The sequence below is a fragment of the Tachyglossus aculeatus genome, chromosome 19, assembly GCF_015852505.1.
Source record: "Tachyglossus aculeatus isolate mTacAcu1 chromosome 19, mTacAcu1.pri, whole genome shotgun sequence".
NCBI classification, from domain to species: Eukaryota; Metazoa; Chordata; class Mammalia; order Monotremata; family Tachyglossidae; genus Tachyglossus; species Tachyglossus aculeatus.
The window spans coordinates 17,474,452-17,497,829 of NC_052084.1; the positions used below are offsets into that span (position 1 = coordinate 17,474,452).

Sequence of the window (23,378 nt, forward strand, 5' to 3'; positions counted from 1 at the left end):
TACAAATTGTTGACTTAGCCCCAAAGAAAAACTTTGCTGAGAAGCATTAAAAAAAAAGAATCCCTCAGAAGTCATCATCATCAGTGGTATTCATTGAGCATTTACTATGCGAAGAGCACTGTACTAAGCACCTGGGAGGGTACGGTACAACAGAGAAGGTAAAGACGATCCATGCTCACAATGGCTTAGAAACTAGAGACAGCTGTGTTTTATACTGTGGTGTTATTCCAGGGAATCATAGGCAGGGGATTTTAGACTGTGAGCCCACTGTTGGGTAGGGACCGTCTCTATATGTTGCCAACTTGGACTTCCCAAGCGCTTAGTACAGTGCTCTGCACACAGTAAGCGCTCAATAAATACGATTGATTGATTTTAGTCAGATGGCTGTAGACTTCAAGCCTTTCGAAGGCAGGGATCTTGTCTACCATCTACCATTAGAAGCAGCGTGGCTCAGTGGAAAGAGCCCGGGCTTTGGAGTCAGAGGTCAGGGGTTCGAATCCCAGCTCCACCACAAGTCTGCTGTGTGGCCTTGGGCAAGTCATTTAACTTCTCTGAGCCTCAGTTCCCTCATCTGTAAAAATGGGGATTAAGACTGTGAGCCCCACGTGGGACAACAGGATCACATTGTATCCTCCCCAGCGCTTAGAACAGTGCTTTGCACATAGTAAGCGCTTAACAAATGCCATCATCATTATTATTATTATTATTGCCATCTCACGTCTCCCCGTCTAGGTGGTAAACTTGGTATGGGCAGGGAACGTGTCCGCTAATCCTGTTGAATTGTCCTCTCCCAAGTGCTGAGGACAGTGCTCCGCACGTAGTAAGTGCTCAATAGATACCACTGATTGCTCTCCCAAGCGCTTAGTGCAGTGCTCTGCAGACAGTAAGCCCCGGGGTAGATAGAAGATAATCAGGTCGGACACAGTCCCCGTCCCACGTGCGGTTCACAATCGAAGTAGGAGAGGGAACAGGTGATGAATCGTCATCTGACAGATGAGGAAACTGAGGCCCGGAGAAGTTAAATGACGGAGGGTAAGTGGCGGAGTCGGGATTAGAGCCCGGGTCCCTCTGACTCCGAGGCCGCGCTGCCGCTCTGGTCCAGGGAAGACTCTTGTCGTGACGTCCTTATGATACATTCCCAAGGCCACTTGCTATTTTGGAATGACCTATTTTGCAGGTGCTACATCACCCTGGCTCAAGCTTTGGGAATGAACATGGGCGGAGCTCCCGCGGGACCAGCCGGCACCGGGAAAACCGAAACCACCAAAGACATGGGAAAGGCACTGGGAAAATACGTGGTGGTGTTTAACTGCTCGGATCAGATGGATTTCAGAGGCCTGGGAAGGATTTTCAAAGGCAGGTGTTAATTATGTCCCATCTCCTCCAAGAGGCCTTCCCCGATTAAGCTCTCTTTTCTCCGGCTCCCTCTCCTTTCTACATCGTAATAACGACGATGATGATAATTATGGCAACTTGTTAAGCGCCGACTATGTGCCAAGCACTGTTCTAGGGAGTAGAAAGAGGTTGATCAGGTTGGACACAGTCCCTGTCCCACGTGAGGCTCACAGTCTTCATCCCCATTTTACGGATGAGGTCACTGAGGCCTCGAGAAATGAAGTGACTTGCCCAATGTCACATAGCAGACAGGTGGCGGAGCTGGGATTAGAACTCAGGTCCTCCTGACTCACAGGCTCTTGCTCTCTCCACTAGGCCATTGCTTCCCTGTGTCGTCTACGCATCTGGATTTGTGGCCCTTTGGGCATTTCCAAGCGCTTAGTACAGTGCTCTGCACACAGTAAGCGCTCAATAAATACGATTGAATGAATGAATGAATGAATTTGCTCCACTCTCCCTTCTGCATCACCTCAACTGGACTCGCTCCCTTTTCTCCCTCCCCGCCCCACAGCACTTATGTACATATCAATCAATCAATCAATCAGTCGTATTTATTGAGCGCTTACTGTGTGCAGAGCACTGGACTAAGCGCTTGGGAAGTACAAGTTGGCAACATATAGAGACGGTCCCTACCCAACAGTGGGCTCACAGTCTAAAAGGGGGAGACAGAGAACAAAACCAAACATACTAACAAAATAAAATAAATAGAATAGGTATGTACAAGTAAAATAAATAGAGTAATAAATCTGTACAAACATATATACATATATACAGGTGCTGTGGGGAAGGGAAGGAGGTAAGATGGGGGGGATGGAGAGGGGATGTATATATCTCCAATTCTATTTATTTACATTGATGCTTGTTTGCTTGTTTTGATGACTGTTTCCCCATCTCTAGAATGTAAGCCCGTTGTGGGCAGGGAATATCTCTCTTTATTGCTGTATTGTACCCCCCAAGCGCGTAGTACAGTGCTCTGCACACGGTAAGCGCTCAATAAATACGACTGAATTTGCTATTCATCCCACCCTCAGCCCCACAGCACTTAAGTCCATAATCTTAATTTAGTTATGGTAATAGCTGTCCCGCAGAAGAAGGCGATAGTAAACCGCTTCCATATTTTTACCAAGAAACTCAATGGGTCCACATACCAGAACAGCCACAGATGGCAAAGCTGAGGCGTTCTGGGGAGAATGTGTCCGCAGAATCTTTATGAATCGGACAGGATTTGACAGCGCTTGACGATGACGAACGTCCTCCTCTTCTCTAGACTGGAAGGTGATTGTGGGCAGGCAGTCTACTAATCCTGCTGTTTCATCCCCTCCCAAGCGCTTAGTACAATGCTCTGCACGTAGCAAGTGCTCGAGAAGTATCACTGATTTGGGGAAAAAAAGGAATTCCTTCGGCTTGAATTTTTTTCCGCGTAGTCTTGGAATCTTTGTTTCTTCCAAACTTGTTTTCTCACCTCAGTGAGTAAAAGCCTGTACGTGGGGGTGTATTTATAACTGTCCTTTCTACACAAAAATGAGTGCTATTGCTGGCGTAGCTAAACAGATTTAGGGTGCTGCTGAGAAGACGGATGTGAGCCCTGAGGGATTTTCCGATCAGCGTGCGTATGTCGTCTATCATCCGATGAGAACTCTTTACCATTTAGGCAGGACTGCTGCTGTTGGACTGGGCCGCGACCGATGCTCCGTTCCTCCCGGGTCGTGGCAGAGAAGCAGCGTGGCCTAATGGCTACAGCCCTGGGAATTCTGATTTTGGAAAAAAAGGAATTCCTTCAACTTGATTTTTTTCCGCGTAGTCTTGGAATCCTTGTTTTTTCCAAACTGTTTTCTCATCTCGATGAGCAAAAGCCTGTACGTGGGGGTGTATTTGTAACTAGTAAGCGCTTAACAAATGCCAACATTATTATTATAACTGTCCTTCCTACACAAAAATTCCCCGGGCCTGGGAATCAGAGGACCTGGGTTCTAATCCTGGCTCTCCCAATCGCCGGCAGTGTGACCTCAGGCAAGTCACTCGTCGGTGCCTTGGTTCTTCTGTTCTCCCTCCTACTTAGACTCTGAGCCCCATGTGGGACAGGGACTGTGCCCAACATAATTCACTCGTATTTCCCCCAGCACACTGATCATGTGTCAAAGGTGTTTGACAATCAATCAATCAATCATATTTATTGAGCACTTACTGTGTGCAGAGCACTGTACTAAGCGCTTGGGAAGTACAAGTTGGCAACATATAGAGACAGTCCCTACCCAACAGCGGGCTCACAGTCTAGAAGGGGGAGACAGAGAACAAAACCAAACGTATTAACAAAAGAAAATAAATAGAATAGATATGTACAAGTAAAATAAATAGAGTAATAAATATGTACAAACATATATACATATATACAGGTGCTGTGGGGAAGGGAAGGAGGTAAAGAGAGGGGGACGAGGGGGAGAGGAAGGAGGGGGCTCAGTCTGGGAAGACCTCCTGGAGGAGGTGAGCACAGAGTAAGGACATAACAAATACCATAAAAAAAGAAGTAGCAACAACCAGTCGATCGTATTTATTGAGCGTTTACTGTGCGCGGAGCACGGTACTAAGTGCTTGGCAGAACGCAACACAGCAGGGTTGGGAGACACTGTTGTCCAACGAGGAGGTGCTCAGAAGGAGTGGTTGCGGCGTTTGCCAAGCTATCAAGGAGAGGGTGCGACCCGACGGGCGATCTCTATCCAGTCAGAAGGACCTGGGTTCTAATTCCGGCTCCACCCCTCGTCTGCTGTGTGACCTTGGACAAGTCACTCCACTTCTCTGGGCCTCAGTTACCTCATCTGCAAAATGAGAATGAAGGCTGTGAGCCGGACAGGGACTGCATCCAACCTGATAATCTTGCACCTACTCCAGCTCTTAGAACAGTGCTTGGCACATAGGAAGTGCTTAACAAATACCATCATTATTATTTGTACATATTTACCATTCTATTTATTTTGTTAATGATGTGCATCTAGCTTTACTTCTATTTATTCTGATGACCTGACACCCGTCCACGTGTTTTGTTGTCCGTTTCCCCCTTCTAGACTGTGAGCCCGTTGTTGGGTACGGACCGTCTCTATATGTTGCCAACTTAGACTTCCCAAGTGCTTAATGCAGTGCTCTGCACCCAGTAAGCGCTCAATAAATATGATTGAATGAATGAATGATTTTCCAGGCCTCAGTTTCTGCTCCTGGAAAATGGGGATTAAGACCGGGAGGCCTTTGTGAGACAAGGAACTGTATCCAACCTGATTATCTTGTATCACCCCTATGTCTTAATACAGTGCCTGGCACATAGAAGGCACTTAACAAATACCATGATTATTATTATTACTATTGTTATTGGGGACATCGTCACCCCGACTGTGACAATCTACCCGCTCATGTTCACCCTCCCTCAGGTCCGTTGATTGCCGGCGTCTTCTGCTGTTGGCCCTCGTCTCCATCTGTTCTCCTTTGTGACTCGTCTGTCGGGCGAACTGGTGTCCACCCCCTCCCAAATCCCCCACCATCTCCGCGTCTCAACCAGTTTCAACTAGGGCTTGTAGGGAGTTATTATTTCCATGTCTCCTGTGGAGATGTCTCACCATTATTATTATTATTATTATTATTATTATTATTATATAGTAGACACCTGTCTACATGTTTTGTCACCTGTCTCCGTATTTTGTTTTGTTGTCTGTCTCCCCCTTCTAGACTGTGAGCCCGTTGTTGGGTAGGGACCGCCTCTATATGTTGCCAGCTGGTACTTCCCAAGCGTTTAGTACAGTGCTGTGCACACAGTAAGCGCTCAATAAATACGATTGAATGAATGAATGAATGAAATGGTGGTCAGTACTTCTCAAGCCTAGTTTTCACCTTACACCTTGCTTTTCATCTTTCACCTGGCCTCCCGCCTTACGTCTGTATCTGCATCCCTGGAATTCCTCCTTACATCTGTAAATAAACCTGGCTTTTGGCCTTGCACCCTTTGGTAGTTCCTGCCTTCAACGCAGTAACCTACTTCCCCTCGCCTTTTTCGGTGGATACGATTGAAATTCTCAAGAGCTTGATTAAGGTTTCAGCCCTCATTGTCAATCAGTCAATCAATCAATCAATTGTATTTATTGAGCGCTTACTGTGTGCAGAGCACTGTACTAAGTGCTTGGGAAGTACAAGTTGGCAACAAATAGAGACAGTCCCTACCCAACAGTGGGCTCACAGTCTAAAAGGGCTCACAGCTTTGTATGGGTAGGGACTGCCTATTTTCTGAGATAGAACATTGCTATGGAATAATAATAATAATGGCATTTATTAAGCACTTACTATGTGCAAAGCACGGTTCTAAGTGCTGGGGAGGTTACAAGGTGATCAGGTTGTCCCACTGGGGGCTCACAGTCTTAATCCCCATTTTACAGACGAGGGAACTGAGGCCCAGAGAAGTTAGGTGACTTGCCCAAAGTCACACAGCTGACAAGTGGTGGAGCTGGGATTTGAACCCATGACCTCTGGCTCCAAAGCCCGGGCTCTTTCCACTGAGCCACGCTGCTTCTCCTGAATAGGAATGGACACCTTAAATTTTAATTCATTCATTCATTCAATTTAATCGTATTTGTTGAGCACTTACTGTGTACTAAGCGCTTAGTACACTCCCCTGACCCCAAAGGAAAGGGATTGTAGGAGGGCTCTTCACCTTCTTCCTCTCCATCCTTGTAGAATGCTGGTTTTTACCCTCTGTCTTAATCTCCGGCTTAATGACGAGAAACGTATCTTTGCAATCACTTACTATTTTCATCATCAGAACATTATGGTAGGGGAATTGACCATCGCATCAACGGTGCATCACGTGGTGTGATTAGGTATGAACAAAATTGTTTCAGCAAATAAATACGGGTAACCCGGGAGTTAATTTACTCTCAATAAGTTCATTTGTCAATATATTGTGTGTTCAACTTTCTATTACTCCAAAGTAACATTTGAAAATTGTCTCTTCCCACGTTAGGCCTGGCACAGTCAGGTTCCTGGGGTTGCTTTGATGAATTCAACAGAATCGAATTGCCTGTTTTGTCGGTGGCAGCCCAACAAATCTATATAGTCCTGACAGCGAGGAAAGAAAGGAAGAAGCAGTTCATTTTCTCCGACGGCGATTGTGTTGACTTAAATCCCGAGTTTGGAATTTTCCTGACGATGGTGAGATGTCGCGGTTTTAGAGTCATTTGATTTGCCGAGGGAAGCCGTGACTTTTGGTGGGATAACGGGAAAGCTTAAGAGTTTATGGACCGAGTTCCCCCTTCCAGGACTTTCTGGGTCCTCCTCCTCACATTGCTGTTTTCATGCTTCTTTCATCTCACCTGGTGCATTTGCGCGATTGTGTCCTTTCTGCCTCCCCTGATAAGATGGCTAGCTCTTTGAGAAGTCGTTAGCCAATTAGTGGAATTTTGCCGATGGCAGAGCACCGAACGGAGCACTTGGGAAAAGGCTGCAGCTAAAATTCAAGATCCCTTTGCCTGCAGGAAGGTGCAATCCAAAGGATTGGGCCGAAAGACCAAAAAAAAAAAATTGCAAAGAATGGGAGCAGGGGAATGAATGAGGTTAAAATAGGTAGTAGTGCATATGGGTCCAAATAACAGAATGAATAATTATATGTACACTCGAATCCGTGTATATTATTATCAAGTGTCGTCGAATCGCCTCCGATTCATAGCGACTCCGTGGATATACTTTCTCCGGAGTCTTGTCCTCTGCCATAATCCACAACCTTTCTAATGGTTCATCCATTATCGTTGTTATGGTCTCTATCCATCTAGTTGCCAGTCTCCCTCTTCCACGTTTTCCCCGGACCTTTTTCTCCAGAGAATTAATCCTCCTGATGCCGTGTCCAAAATATGCTGATCTAAGTGGAGTCATTTGGCCTTCCAAAGACCTCTTTGGCTTAATTTCCTCCGAAATCCATTTGTTTGTTTTTTGGGTAGTCCATGGTATTTGCAAAAGCCTTCTCCAACACCACATTTCAAAAGAATCTTATAGCTCTTTTATGTCTCTGTCAAGTCAGGGATTGTTCCTCGATAAGGTAGCCAACCTTTGCTCGATCAAAAATCAAATGGTTGTGTTGATCCTCCCAAATGATCAGGTAACACCCATCCCTCCCTTAACCGTCCCCCCACCATTTTCTCCCCTCATCCTCTTAAAGCTTTCCCTCCCTTGCACCTCCAATCACGGTTTTTCAGTCAGTTTCAATCAATCAATCAATCAATCGTATTTATTGAGCGCTTACTATGTGCAGAGCACTGTACTAAGCGCTTGGGAAGTACAAATTGGCAACACACAGAGACAGTCCCTACCCAACAGTGGGCTCACAGTCTAAAAGGGGGAGACAGAGAACAGAACCAAACATACCAACAAAATAAAATAAATAGGATAGAAATGTACAAGTAAAATAAATAAATAAATAGAGTAATGAATGTGTACTCATTTCCTCATTTCTCATGTGCTCCCTCCCCCAGTCTCCAGCCCCTGCCCTAAAGAATCAATCAATCGTATTTATTGAGCGCTTACTGTGCGCAGAGCACTGTACTAAGCGCTTGGGAAGTCCAAGTTGGCAACATATAGAGACGGTCCCTACCCAACAGTGGGCTCACAGTCTAAAAGAGGAGGCCTAGTGTTCCGGGCTGCACAGGGTGTAAATTTAAAAACAGTCGAAGTTGGAACCCAGATGACCGAATCCCCGAATCCGTGGCATCTCCCCAAGATACCGTCTTCCCTGGCAGTTGCGAAGCTCTTATTTTGCTGCGTGATTTTCTCCCGATCACTTAGAACAGTGCTCAGCACACAGTAGGGGCTTAATAAGGACAACAGCTCACTAAAGAAGCAGAGAAGCAGCGTGGCTCAGTGGAAAGAGCACGGGCTTGGGAGTCACAGGTCATGGGTTCGAATCCCGCCTCCCCCACATGTCTGCTGTGTGACCTTGGGCAAGTCGCTTCACTTCTCTGTGCCTCAGTTCCCTCATCTGTAAAATGGGGATTAAGTCTGTGAGCCCCACATGGGACAACTTCATCTCCTTGTATTCCCCGCAGCGCTTAGAACAGTGCTTGCACATAGCAAGCGCTTAACAAATACCAACATTATTATTATTATTATTATTATTATTATTATTATTATTAAAGAAAGGAGCCAATCGAGGACGAATTGCAGCCCGCCTATTTGTCAGTCTGGCTGGGCCGTACCAAGGAATCTGAGGCCTTGAGGCTGAGAAGCACCGTGGTCTAGTAGCTATAGCTAGAGCCCGGGCTTGGAAATCAGAAGGACCTGGGTTCTAATCCCAACTCTGCCACTTGTCTGCTGGGTGACTTTGGGCAAGTCACTTCACTGCCCTGGGCCTCGGTTACCTCATCTGGAAAATGGGGGTTAAGACTGTGAGCCCCACGTGTAGGACACGGACTGTGTCCAGCCTGATGATCGTGTATCTACCCCAAATACCATAAAGGACTTAACAAAATAAGAAAAAGCAGAACTCCTGGGATCCTTTTAAAACAACCCGTGAAGCCGAATTAAAGATTAAAGCTCTAGTATATTTCAGCTGACTGTTTTGAAAAAAGAGTTACATGTAACATTGTTCTGTTGAAAATAATCTATATTTCCATTTGTAGAATCCTGGGTATGCTGGGCGACAGGAACTTCCTGAAAACTTAAAAATTCAGTTTAGGACAGTTGCTATGATGGTTCCAGATAGACAGGTAGGCATCCGTATTTAAAAGTTCAAGACAATTCGGTATTGATGTGCTCTCCTCTTATTTGACAGAAGGTGACGGACATTTAAATGTTTTAAATTTCAGATCATTATGAGAGTCAAACTTGCGAGTTGTGGATTTCTTGACAATGTAATCTTGGCCCAGAAATTCTATGTCCTGTATAAACTTTGCGAGGAACAACTTACTAAACAGGTAATATTCCTGAAAGAAATGAATTCAGAATTTGTGAATTTTATTTACCGCGGTACTCCTTTTCATTCATTAATGGCGATTTTGTTTTTCTTCCCTATCTTTAGGTAACGTTTCAAGGGCTTCTCGTTTCCCATAACTATCATCAGAATGGCACCTGTTGCAAACCAACTGAAGGGTGAAGCAGCGTGGCTCAGTGGAAAGAGCCCGGGCTTTGGAGTCCGAGGTCATGGGTTCAAATCCCGGCTCCGCCAATTGTCAGCTGTGTGACTTTGGGCAAGTCACTTCACTTCTCTGCGCCTCAGTTACCCCATCTGTCAAATGGGGATTGACTGTGAGCCTCCCATGGGGCAACCTGATTGCCTTGTAACCTCACCAGTGCTTAGAACAGTGCTTTGCACATAGTAAGCGCTTAATAAATGCCATCACTAAGGGTAATGGGCAGACCTGGGGAGTTGGTGGAAGAAATCACAAGAAAATACAGGCCCAACATCACAGGCAGAAGCAGCGTGGCCTAGCGGAAAGATCCCTGGCATGATAATCAAAAGGATTTAGATCCTAATCCCGGCTCTTCCACTTGTCTGCTATGTGATCTTGGGCCAGTCACTTCACTTTCCTGTGCCTCAGTTACCTTGTCTGGAAAACAGGGATTCAGACTGTGTTCTCCATGTGGAAGATAAGGGACAGTGTCCAGCCTGATTATCTTGTATCTACCCCAGTGCTTAGTACAGTGCCTGGCATATAGTAAGCTCTTAACAAATACCATTAAAAAAGTGTGGTTGGGTGCATAACGGCACATAGAAAGTGGGAGAGGGCATTAGATCACAAGATGGGATTCCATACGTCTGAACCCATGCCCGTACTGAAAAAAGAAAGTCTTATCTGGAGACCGCGTTGAAAACCACCCCAGACTTCTGAAAATGATGTCTATAAAAGGTAAAATCTGGGAGGGAGGGCAACAGCAACTTTTTTTGTAATTATTAAACGTTCGTAAGTACGAGTCTATCTCTAAGAGGTAGTGATAAAGCATCTTTCCAATAAGGGAGGCAGCGTCATTTTGTTTAATGTTCATTTATGTATTTATGATGATGAAGATAATGGCATTTGTTAAGCGCTTACTATGTGCCAAGCTCTGTACTAAGCGCTGGAGTAGATGCAAGCAAATCAGGTCAGACACAGTCCCTGTCTCATGTGGATCTCACAGTCAATCCCCATTCTGCAGATAAAGTAACAGAGGCAAAGTGAAGTGACTTGACTTTCCCGAAGTCAGACAGGTAAATCCAGACAAGGCAGAAAATTGGTCTCAGTGTTTATCATTTGAATCTTCTGCCTTTTCAAAAACTCCGTTTTCCCATCCTGGGAGATATCCTTCTGAGTAAATTCTCCTTTACTATTGATTATTCCAATCGAAGCTATTTCTACACAAAAGTTTTCTACCTCATCGTTGATATCCTGAATTTCCACTTTAGAGCTGCTCTGTTAGTTCCTAAATATTTTTTAATGATAAATCAATTTTGGCCGTAATCAAGGGGAAAAAAGACCCTCAGTATAAACTGGCCTAATATTAAATGCTGCGGTTGCTGAGAGTACTGTAATTTGCCTTGCTTGACCTGGGATTAAGAAGCAGGAGGGTAACTATGCCAACACACGGTTCGATACTCTCTCGTACCTGCAGACGTACAGGAAAAGCGAAAAACTTTTCCAAGAAGTTTCCAGGGGCAACAGGTAAGGAAAGAAGGAGGAGCGGTAGAAAGCAGGATGGGGAAGAGACTGGAAGATTCCAGAATATAGGTGGGAGACTGAAAAGTAAGGAGGGTCTGACAGTTGAGAGGGCTTCAGCTGCAAGAGATCGGCAGGAGAAAAGAGGAGAGGGATGGAAGGTCTGAGAGGAAAAGCAGTGCATGGGGAACTTTTTTGTCATGTGATGGGATAAGGGAAAGAGGGCTGTCCACTGTGTAATGAGGAATAAAAGGGATGAGGAAGTTTCTCGGGGTGAGGTGATAAAAAAGGAGCAGGGAGCGTGGAGATTGGGCAAGGCACGTGTCAGTGGTATTCACTCACCGCTTACTGTGTAAACTTGCTGTGGGCAGGGAATGTGTCAACTGATCTTTGTACTCTCCCAAGCGCTTAACACAGTGCTCTGCGTACAGTAAGTGAATGATTGATTGAGCACTTGGGCAAGCACAGTATAGCAGAGTTGGTGGCACGTTTCCTTCAATCGCTTCAGTCCTCTACTTGGGCTTCGTAGACAGAACGACTCACCTCCCCACCCGGTGCACCCCAACACCTCCCTCTTAAGCAGTTCCTTCTCACCTAAGCACTTTGGTATTGGTATTTGAGCACCTCTTGTGTGCAGAGCATTGTACTAAGTGCTTGGGAGAGGGCAATACAATAGAGTTGATAGCCATGTTCCCTGCCCACAAGGAGTTTCCGGTCTAGAGGGGGGAAAGGATTTTGCCATTACATGGGTAGTCAGGAGAGAAACGGAAAGGAGGAAAGCAGGAGAGGAGGAGGTGGGAGCTTAAGGCAGAGGAGATGTGCCACCTAGGATATCAGGAATCCAGCGAGGTGTCACGGTGACCATCCGGAAGGCGATCCTCCGTCTCCTTCCCCTATTATACACGGAGCTATCGGACTCCGGAGCAGGGGAGACATTCCACTCGTGACGTTTCTGCTTCTCCCCCTCCTCTCCCCTCATTTCAGGTGCACTACGATTTCGGCCTGAGGAATATCCTTTCGGTACTGAGGACCCTTGGGGCTCAAAAAAGAGCCAGGCCAGAAGACAGTGAATTAAGTACCGTCATGAGGGGGCTGAGGGATATGAACCTCTCTAAACTGGTGAGGATTTCCATCCTTTGGGCCCCATCACCCCCTCTCGTCCAGCCCAGCATTGCAGCCTTCTATAGGTGAATTCTGTATGTCCCATGATCAAGGACGTACATACAGGGCTTGGGCTGGAATTTCAGTTTGGGCACCTTTAGATTTGAGGGGAGGGCAGAGGCGCCCAGGCACATTTGAGAGCACCTGGTTTGAGATATATTTGAAAATAAAACAAGTGCTGGTTTCCCCAGAATCACCATTACAAACGACTGTTGCAAATTCATTCAATCGTATTTATTGAGCGCTTGCTGTTTGCAGAGCACTGTACTAAGCGCTCGGGAAGTACAAGTTGGCAACATATAGAGACGGTCCCTAACCAACAGTGGGCTCACAGTCTAGAAGAGTGGGCTTATAGTCCAGAAGATCACACAAGAACTAGAAGATAAGAGAAGTTAGAAAGTTGCACAGAACCCGTCTGTGAAGGTGCTTGGAAACTTAAGCATTTTGAAACGATAGAGCTGCAAGAAATATCTGATACTGTTTAAAGTGGAATAAGTAATATTTGATTTTAACCAACTTTTAATTATCTGTGCCAATTTGAATGAATGCGTTATTTGGGGAGGAAAGATGCATGGACTGTAAGTTCTCTATGGGCAAGAAATATGTCTGCTGTCTGGGTTGTATTGTACTCTCCCAAGTGCTTAGTACAGTGCTCTGCATACAGTAAGCGCTCAATAAATTCCATTGACTAATTCTTTTGTATCATCATCATCAATCGTATTTATCGAGCGGTTACTATGTGCAGAGCACTGTACTAAGCGCTTGGGAAGTACAAATTGGCAACATATAGAGACAGTCCCTACCCAACAGTGGGCTCACAGTCTAAAAGGGGGAGACAGAGAACAAAACCAAACATACTAACAAAATAAAATAAAATAAATAAGTTTGTACTCACAAACGCTTCGTACAGTCCCCTGCACGTAATAAGCGCTCAACAGATGCCATGGGTTGATTGACAGTTAATTTTCCCAACTCAGCCAGTACGCGATGCCTTTGTATTTTAACGGTCATGCCTTCAGATCTGTATTTACGGCTTTTCAGGTGGACGAAGATGAGCCCCTTTTCCTCAGCCTGATCAACGACCTGTTTCCGGGGTTACAGCTAGACAGCAACACCTACTTCGAACTGCAGGCCGCAGTTGCCAATCAGGTTGAGGAAGAAGGACTGATTAACCATCCTCCCTGGAATCTTAAACTCGTACAGGTAAAGCATTCTGAATCGGCGAAAGATGTGGAGATGGGTATATTTCTAAAACGGCTAGGTAACAGCAAAGACGCGGCTGTTTCGCGCTCTCTATTTTTTGAAGCAAGTAACCCTGCCCCTGAGAAGGAAAGCATCACACTAGTTGGGTTAACAGAGAAGGTATAGGCATTTTTAAAGAATCAAGTCATTTTAATAAGGAGGGAGAACTTCATCTTGATTCTGTTTGGAAAATAGCAATACACCGATTCAGCAGCAGCTAAATTAATTGAGGATATCAGAAAGTTTGCAAACCGAATGCTAAATTCTCTGATGAAATTCCTGAGTTTTAGACTACTTCCTCCAATTATTGCACCATTTAATAATAATAATAATAATGGTACTTGCTAGGTACTTCCTATGTGCCAAGCACTGTCCGAAGCATTGGGAAAGATACAAGTTAATCAGTTTGGACACAGTCCCTGCCCCACATGGGGCTCACTCTTAATCCCCATTTTACTGGTGGGGTAATTGAGGCCTGGAGAAGTGAACTGACGTCAGGATTAGAACCCAGGTCCTTCTGACTCCTAGGCCTGTGCTCTGCCCACTAAGCCAGTTTGGTCTCTTTGCTGCCTGCACTTTTCCAGCTCTTTTTGTCCCTGCTTCAAAATGATAGGAAGCGGAACTTCACAGAACTGTAATTAGTAGAAAAATGGGCTGCAGCCCAAAGCCCGGGTATAATACTGCTTATCTACACTTTATTTGGAGCTTTAAAAGTTCAGGAAAGCATGCCTGTCCTTCTAAGCCTGCCAGTAAGGCAGCATTCATTCATTCATTCATTCATTCAATCAGTTGTATTTATTGAGCGCTTACTGTGTGCAGAAGCACTTGGGAAGTACAAGTTGGCAACGTATAGAAACGGTCCCTACCCAACAGTGGGCTCACAGTCTAGAAGGGGGAGACAGAGAACAAAACATATTAACAAAATAAAATAAATAGAATAAATATGTACAAATAAAATAGAGTAATAAATATGTTCTAACATATATACATATATACAGGTGCTGTGGGGAGGGGAAGGAGGTAAGGCCGGGGGGATGGAGAGGGGGAGATGGATAAACCTTGGGCCTGGGAGCCAGAAGACCCGGAATCTTATCACAGCCCCACCAGTTGCCTTCTGTGTGACCTCGGGCAAGTCACTTCACCTCTCTGTGCCTCAGTTTCCTCAACTGCCAAATGGGGATTCCGTACCTGCTCTCCCTCCTACTTAGACTGCGAGCCCCATGTGGGACGGGGACCGTGTCCGACCTGATTAACTTGTCTCTCCCCCAGCGCTGAGAACAGCGCTTGACCTGTAGTAAGTGCTTAAATACCATCACTATTATTATTATTATTATTATTATTATTATTAAAAAGAGGGTGAAGACTATGAGCCCTACATGGAACAACCTCATTACCCTGTATCTACCCCGGTGCTTAGAACAGTGCACAGTTCCTCTCCCCCTCCTCTCCCTCCCCATCCCCTCCGCCTCACCTCCTTCCCCTCCCCACAGCCCCTGTATATATATATATATATATATATATCTATATATATAGATATATATATGTTTCTACATATTTATTACTCTATTTTACTTGTACATATTTATTCTATTTATTTTATGTTAATATGTTTTGTTTTGTTGTCTGTCTTCCCCTTCTAGACTGTGAGCCCGCTGTTGGGTAGGGACCGGCTCTATGTGTTGCCAGCTTGTACTTCCCAAGTGCTTAGTACAGTGCTCTGCACCCAGTAAGCGCTCAATAAATATGATTGAATGAATGAATGACTGCTTAACAGATGCCATAAAAGGGGGTCCTTATCGCCAAGTGCACGTGTCTTAACCAACGGAATCTGCCCATCCAGTTATACGAGACATCCCTCGTGCGGCACGGATTGATGACCCTTGGGCCCAGCGGGTCCGGGAAAACATCCGTCATCACGATTTTAATGAGGGCCCTGACGGAGTGTGGCCGTCCTCACCGAGAGATGCGCATGAATCCCAAAGCCATCACCGCCCCTCAGATGTTTGGCAAACTGGATACGGCCACCAACGACTGGACGGACGGGATCTTTTCCACGCTGTGGAGGAAAACACTGAAGACCAAGAAGGGTGAGGAATCGGGTTCTCGTGATGGCTGGGAGCAAGCGTGGGCTCACGAGTTGAATGGGGTCTGCTGGCTCTCCTCTAGTGGTCTCGCGGGGGCCCCAGGAGCCCGCATACCCCAGTTAGTCAGTCAGTTGTATTTATTGAGCACTCACTGTGTGCTGAGAACTGGACTAAGCGCTTGGGAGAGTATAATACAACCGAGTTGGTCGACACGTTCCCTGCCTGCGTCGGGCTTAGAGTGTAGTGATTCTAAGGGATTGGGTCACCCTAATAATAATACTAATAATGATGGTATTTGTTAAGCACTTACTATGTCGTCATCATCATCCATCATATTTACTGAGTGCTTACTGTGTGCAGAGCACTGTACTAAGCGCTTGGGAAGTACAAGTTGGCAACATATAGAGACAGTCCCTACCCAACAGTGGGCTCACACTCTACTATGTGCCAGGCACTGTTCTAAATTTACCCTACTTTATTATACGAGGCAAAAGTCCCGGTTGTAATACAGATATTGCAGACTTTTATTTATTTATATTAATGTCTGTCTCCCCCTCTAGACTGTGAGCTCACCGTGGGCAGGAATGTGTCTGTTTGTTGTGATGTCGTCCTCTCCCAAGTGCTTATCGTCCTCTCCCTCATCCCCCTCTCCATCCCCCCGTCTTACCTCCTTCCCTTCCCCACAGCACCTGTATATATGTATATATGTTTGTACATATTTATTACTCTATTTATTTATTTATTTTACTTGTACATATCTATTCTATTTATTTTATTTTGTTAATAAGTTTGGTTTTGTTCTCTGTCTCCCCCTTCTAGACCGTGAGCCCACTGTTGGGTAGGGACTGTCTCTATATGTTGCCAACTTGTACTTCCCAAGCGCTTAGTACAGTGCTCTGCACACAGTAAGCGCTCAATAAATGCGATTGATTGATTAGTACAGTGCTTCGCATACAGTAGGCACCCGATGAATATGATTGAATGAAAGAATGAATGAACATTGCATTTTCTGCTCTACCCTCTTTGTAGGTGAAAATATCTTCCTCATTTTGGATGGTCCCGTAGATGCCATCTGGATTGAAAACCTGAATTCAGTGCTGGATGACAACAAGACCCTCACTTTAGCTAACGGAGATCGGATTCCCATGTCCCCTACCTGTAAGCTTCTGTTTGAGGTCCACAACATTGAAAACGCTTCCCCCGCCACTGTTTCCAGGATGGGGATGGTCTACATCAGTAGCTCCGCTCTCAGCTGGAAGCCAATCTTGCAGGTACGGACCCGGCCAAAGTGCTAACGCCCTTTCCGGTTTTTGTGTCAACCTTTCTACGCCCACCGATCGAAGGAATCGCTCAATAAATACGATTGATTGATTGATTGATTAGGGCAGTGCTCTGCACACAGTAAGCGCTCAATAAATGTGATTGAATGAATGAATGAATGAACAGCAATCTGGCTTTGTAGGAATTGAGAAAAAGGAAAACATAAGGGGTGATTAACCATTCAATGTATTTCAGAATAATTGTTATAAAGGACATACTCTGTGCCTAGCACTGTTCTAAGTACTCAGGGGAAGCAGCGTGGCCTAGTGGAAAGAGCACGGGCCTGCCTTCTGTGTGACCTTGGGCAAGTCACATCTCAGTGCCTCAGTTGCCCCTTCTGTAAAATGGGGGTTAAATCTCCCACCCTCTGACTTGGATCTCCCCTCGTCCCCCTCTCCATCCCCCCCCCCCGTCTTACCTCCTTCCCTTCCCCACAGCACCTGTATATATGTATATATGTTTGTACATATTTATTACTCTATTTATTTTACTTGTACATATCTATTCTATTTATTTTATTTTATTAGTATGTTTGGTTTTGTTCTCTGTCTCCCCCTTTTAGACTGTGAGCCCACTGTTGGGTAGGGACTGTCTCTAGATGCTGCCAACTTGTACTTCCCAAGCGCTTAGTACAGTGCTCTGCACACAGTAAGCGCTCAATGAATACCATTGATTGATTGATTGATTGATTGAAGGAATTTATTGAGCACTTACTGTGTGCAGAGCACCGGACTAAGGGCTTTCTTCTAATGCCGTCGAGTCGTTGCCGATTCCTAGCAGCTCTATGGACACATTATCCATAAAATTTTCTTGGTTAAAAAAAAATAGCAAAGTGGTTTACCATTGCCTTATTCTTTGTAGTAAAAACTCAAGTCCCTGGCATTGTCTTTGATCAACATTTTGATCGCGTGATAATCCACTTTTGACTCCTTCCCATGCCGCTGCCGCCCAGCACTGGGGAATTGACTTTGTCTGATGCTTCGGCTTAGATCTTTCCATCATGGGTAACCTTGATGAGAGCATATCGCTCAACGGCATAGCTCTAAGCTTCATTGGCGTACTAAGCACTTAAGAGAATATATTTCTAGACTGTGAGCCCGCTGTTGGGTAGGAACTGTCTCCATGTGTTGCCGACTTGTACTTCCCAAGCGCTTAGTACAGTGCTTTGCACACAGTAAGCGCTCAATAAATACGATTGATTGATTGATTGATATACCAGAGGTGATATACATGTTCCCTGTCCACAGCAAGCAGGCGGTCTAGAAGGGAAGACTGACTTTAGCCTAAATAAATAATTTATGGCTAGTCCATAAGTGCTGTAGGGATTGAGGGAGGTGTGGATATCTAGTTGAGGACAATGCTAAGGTTACAGGCGCTTAGTACAGTGCTCTGCACACAGTAAGCGCTCAATAAATACGATTGATTGGTTGATTGATTGATTGTCTGGTCTCTGTTACAGGCATGGCTAAAGAAGCGTACTCCACAGGAATCCGTGATATTACAAGGACTTTACGACAGTGTCTTCGAAGCGGCACACACATACATGAAACTAAACCTTGCTCCCAAAATGCAGCTCTTAGAGTGTAATTATATCATGCAGGTAGGACAGTAGTTAGCTTTTTTTATGTTGGCATCCGTTAAGCACTTTCTATGTGCCAGGCACCATAGAGAAGTAGCGTGGCTCAGTGGAAAAAGCACGGGCTTTGGAGTCAGAGGTCATGGGTTCGAATCCCAATTCCGCCAATTGTCAGCTGTGTGACTTTGGGCAAATCACTTAACTTCTCGGTGCCTGTTCCTTCATCTGTAAAATGGGGATTAACACTGTGAGCCCCACGTGGGACAACCTGATCACCTTGTATCCCCCCCAGAGCTTAGAACAGTGCTTTGCACATAGTAAGCGCTTAACAAATGCCATCATCATCATACTAAACGCTGGGGTGAATACAAACTAATCAGGTTGGACGTAGTCCAACAAATTGCCTGTCCACATATGGGATAGAGCCATTTTCTCACTGGACATAACCAGGCCGTTCGGTAGGGCACACGCTTTGGAGAAGCAGCGCGGCTCAGTCTTTGGAGTCAGAGGTCGTGGGTTCAAATCCCAGCTCCGCCAACTGTCAGCTGTGTGACTTTGGGCAAGTCACTTCACTTCTCTAAGCCTCAGTTACCTCATCTGTAAAATGGGGATTAAGACAGTGAGCCCCCCGTGGGACAACCTGATCACCTTGTGACCTCCCCAGTGCTTAGAACAGTGCTTTGCACATAGTAAGTGCTTAATAAATGCCGTCATTATCATTATTATTATTATTACTAGGCGCTGGGGTAGATACACGCAAATCGGGATGGTCACAGTCACAGATCTAAGGCTTTCAGGCTCAAGAAATGTTGAGCATCAACTAACTGCTCAGAAGAAATAGAACTTGGTTGGGTATTTAATAGCATATCAATGCCATAGTATGCCAGAGAGGTCCAAACTATAATGGATTATTTTCACCTGATTTTCTCAGCAAATACAATAGCCTGAGGAACTAAGGAGACTGTTACAACCATTTTTAGAAATATTTTTTATCTCCTCCTCCGTACACACACACTTAAAGCGATGAAGTTGTAGTGATGTAGATTTTGTCCACCGTTTATGGTGCGCTTCACTATTTTCTTTTTTCTTCCCCCCAGTCTCTCAATCTGCTGGAAGGCTTAATTCCCTCTAAAGAAGACGGTGGCGTTTCATGCAACGAGCACCTTCATAAGTTATTTGTGTTTAGCCTGATGTGGAGTTTAGGGGCCCTGCTGGAGCTGGAGAGCCGAGAAAAACTTGAGGCCTTTTTAAGGAGCCACGAAAGCAAATTAGATTTGCCAGAGATCCCAAAAGGCAGTAATCAAACCATGTATGAGTTTTACGTCACGGATTACGGTAAGAGGCAAATAATCACTCTGACTTAATTTCAGCCGTAGCATTTTTGCGGGGGTCTGGAAATCGTAATCCCCGAACCAGATATACCAGTGGTTGGAGAAAACTGCCAAAACATAATAGGCTGAAGTGAAAACTCAGTCGTCTTTTCTCACTGCCAACATGGCATAGGGGAAAGAGTCAGACGGCAGTGGATCCTTGTCTATTGTGTGACCCTGGGCAAGTCACTTCACTTCTCTGGGGCTCAGTTCCCTCATCTGAAAAATGGGGATTGAGGCTGTGAGCCCCACGTGGGACAGGGACTGTGTCCAACCCGATTTGCTTGTCTCCACCCCAGCGCTCAGTACAGTGCCTGGCACATCATAAACGCGTAACAGAAACCACGGTTATTACTGCCCTCTGCTCATCTCGTCCCAACCTGTTCTTCTGCATTAAACACTTCCTCCTGTTTCTCATCCACTGTCATGCTGCAGCTTAGCATAACTCTGCTCTTGATCTAGTCCTTCGAATAATTAATAATAATAACTGTGAAATCCTTATGTCCGCCAAGCACTGTTACTAAGCCCCTGGGGCGGATACCAGTTGATTAGTCCGACCGGGCACAGTCCCTGTCCCCCGTGGGGCTCCTTGTCTAATCAGGAGGGAGAAAAAGTATTGAATCCCCATTTTACAAATGAAAAAACTAAGAAAAAGAGAAGTTTAATGATTTGCCCATGGACATGCGGCAGGCATGTGGCAGATGCAGGATTGGAACTCAGATCTTTTGACTCCCGGGGCTGTGTTCTTGATACTAAACCACACTTCTTCTCACTTGGCCTGCTGTTTCTGGCCCAGAGTCCTCCCTACTGATTCAGGCTCCTCAGTTCTGTTTCTTCCAATGGTTTAGAGCAGGGTTAGTATTGGTATTATTATTATTATGGTATTTGTTAAGCACTTACTATGTGCTTAACAGATTTATTACTGTATTTTGCTTGTACATATTTGCTATTCTATTTATTTTGTCAATGATGTGCATCTAGCTTTCCCTCTATTTATTCTGATAACTTGACACCGGACCACTTGTTTTGTTTTGTTGTCAGTCTCCCCCTTCTAGACTGTGAGCCCATTGTTGGGTAGGGACCGTCTCTATATGTTGCCAACTTGTACTTCCCAAGCGCTTAGTACAGTGCTCTGCACACAGTAAGAGCACTCAATAAATACGATTGAATGAATGAATGAATGAATGTGCCAGGCACTGTACTAAGCACTGGACCAGACCAGATTCTCTTTATCAACATATTGATGATAATACGAAATATATATTACACATGTATAACTATATACTTTTAACAGGTGACTGGGATCATTGGAATAAAAAACTACAGCCATACGTCTATCCCACGGATAGTATTCCAGAATATTCATCTATCCTGGTTCCAAACGTCGACAACGTTAGAACTAACTTTTTGATAGACACGATCGCAAAGCAACACAAAGTAAGTGCTCAGGCGTTTGTCAGTGACTTGTAGAACCCATTGAGTGCGTATTACATTAGGCTGTGGGAGACCATGGTGTAAAATAATCTGGTAATAATAATAATAATAATGGCATTTGTTAAGCGCTTACTGTGTGCAAAGCACTGTTCTAAGCGCTGGGGAAGATTACAAGGTGATCAGGTTGTCCTACGTGGGGCTCACAGTCTTAATCCCCATTTTACAGATGAGGTAACTGAGGCTCAGAGAAGTTAAGTGACTTGCCCAAGGTCACACAGCAGACGTGGCGGAGCCGGGATTCGAACCCATGACCTCTGACTCCAGAGCCCGGGCTCTTTCTACTGAGCCATGCTGCTTCTCTACTGATAGTATATGATCTTGAAATACCCTCGCTGGCATTTATCCTTCTCCAATAACACGAGTCTTCCCTTATTTAGAACGCTCATCGATATCTAGAAAAGATATCTGGAAGTAGGGATGGTTTTCTGCACAGAGAGCTTTCCTCTTAAGAGTATAGTAATGATAATTGGGGACTTTAAGTACTTACTGTGTGCCAGGCACTGTGCTAAGTGCTGGGGTGGGTACAGGCAAGTCGGGTTGGATACAATCCCTGTTCCATATGGGGTTCACAATCTTAATCTCCAGTGTACAGTTGAGGCAACAGAGGCCCAGAGAAGTGAAGTGATTTGCCCAAGGTCACAAAGCAGACAAGTGGCAGAGCCGAGATCTGAACCTAGGTCCTTCTAACTGCCAGGCCCGGGCTCTATCCACTAGACATTAGACTGTGAGCCCACTGTTGGGTAGGGACTGTCTCTATGTGTTGCCAATTTGTACTTCCCAAGCGCTTAGTACAGTGCTCTGCACATAGTAAGCGCTCAATAAATACGATTGATGATGATGATGATGACAAGAAGATTCTGCTTCTTGGGTTCTAATCCAGGCTCTGTCACTTGTCAGCTTTGTCACCTTGAGCAAGTCCCTTCACTTCTCTGGGGCTCAGTTCCCTCATCTGTCAAATGGGGATTAAGACTGTGAGCTCCATGTGTGATATGGATTGTGTCCAACCTGATTAATTTGCAGAGTTGGATGGCAGCCACTGGAGCCCACTTTTCCCTTTCTTCATCTCCCTTCTGCATCACCTTGCCATGCTCCCTTTATTCATCCCCCCCCTCCCAGCCCCACAGCATTTATTTATTTCTATTAATGTCTGTCTCCCCTTCTGTAAGCTCACTGTGGGCAGGGAATTTATCTGTTATATTGTTATGATCAGACTCTCCTAAGCGCTTAATACAGTGCTCTGCATACAGGAAGCCCTCAGTGAATACAACTGACCGGCTGACTATTGCTGCTCTGCCCGAGAGTCCCTGGGATGGACAACTGTGCCCACTAGAATTGGTCGTCATTTAAAAACAAATCAAAAAAGTCTGTGAAATTTCCCGAACTTTGGAATCCAAATCCCTGATTCAACCTGTACTTCCCAAGGGCTTAGTACAGTGCTCTGCACACAGTAAGCGCTCAATAAATACAATTGAATGAATGAATGAATGATTCCCGGTGGCTGTTCCTTGTGTAGCTTAATTTTTACCTCAATCGATCAATTGTACACTTGGCAGAGTACAATACAACAGAGTTGGTAGACACGTTGCCTGCCCACAGTGAGCTTAAGTCTGGAGGGAAGACAGACATGAATAAAAATAAATGCCTTACGGTTATGTTCGTAAGTGTTGTGGTCTGAGGGAGGGATGAATTTCTTCTTCAAATGCCGAGTCGTCTCCGACCCACGGACACATCCTCTCCAGAGCGTCCCATCTTCTACCGTAAAGTTGTTCAGGCGTGTGTATCCGTAGAGTTTTTTTGGTGAAGATACGGAAGTGGTTTACCATTGCTTTCTTCCACGCCATAAAAACCGGAGTCTCTGCCGTTGTCTTTGACCAACATTTTGATCATCTTTGACCCATCTTTGATTCTTTCCCAGGCTGCCACTGCTCAGCACAGGCGAATCGGCTATGTCCGATGCTTCGGCTTAGCCTTTGCCATTAAAAGTCACCCTATATGGTGTACCATCTCTATACATTGCCGATTTGTACTTCCCAAGCGCTTACTACAGTGCTCTGCACCCAGTAAGCGCTCAATAAGTACGATTGAA

At 45.2% G+C, this 23,378-nt stretch overlaps 1 protein-coding gene across 1 annotated transcript in view; it reads left to right on the forward strand.

Moving 5' to 3' along the window:
* DNAH8 (dynein axonemal heavy chain 8) overlaps window positions 1–23,378 on the forward strand; it is a 230,915-nt gene that overhangs the window by 99,926 nt on the left and 107,611 nt on the right. The window contains exons 44-54 of the mRNA XM_038761016.1: window positions 1,178–1,356; window positions 6,392–6,579; window positions 9,036–9,122; window positions 9,222–9,329; window positions 12,030–12,164; window positions 13,248–13,409; window positions 15,289–15,535; window positions 16,562–16,803; window positions 18,312–18,452; window positions 19,526–19,763; window positions 21,093–21,235. Of these exons, the coding sequence (XP_038616944.1) occupies window positions 1,178–1,356; window positions 6,392–6,579; window positions 9,036–9,122; window positions 9,222–9,329; window positions 12,030–12,164; window positions 13,248–13,409; window positions 15,289–15,535; window positions 16,562–16,803; window positions 18,312–18,452; window positions 19,526–19,763; window positions 21,093–21,235 (1,870 nt within the window). The remainder of the gene's footprint in view (window positions 1–1,177; window positions 1,357–6,391; window positions 6,580–9,035; window positions 9,123–9,221; window positions 9,330–12,029; window positions 12,165–13,247; window positions 13,410–15,288; window positions 15,536–16,561; window positions 16,804–18,311; window positions 18,453–19,525; window positions 19,764–21,092; window positions 21,236–23,378) is intronic.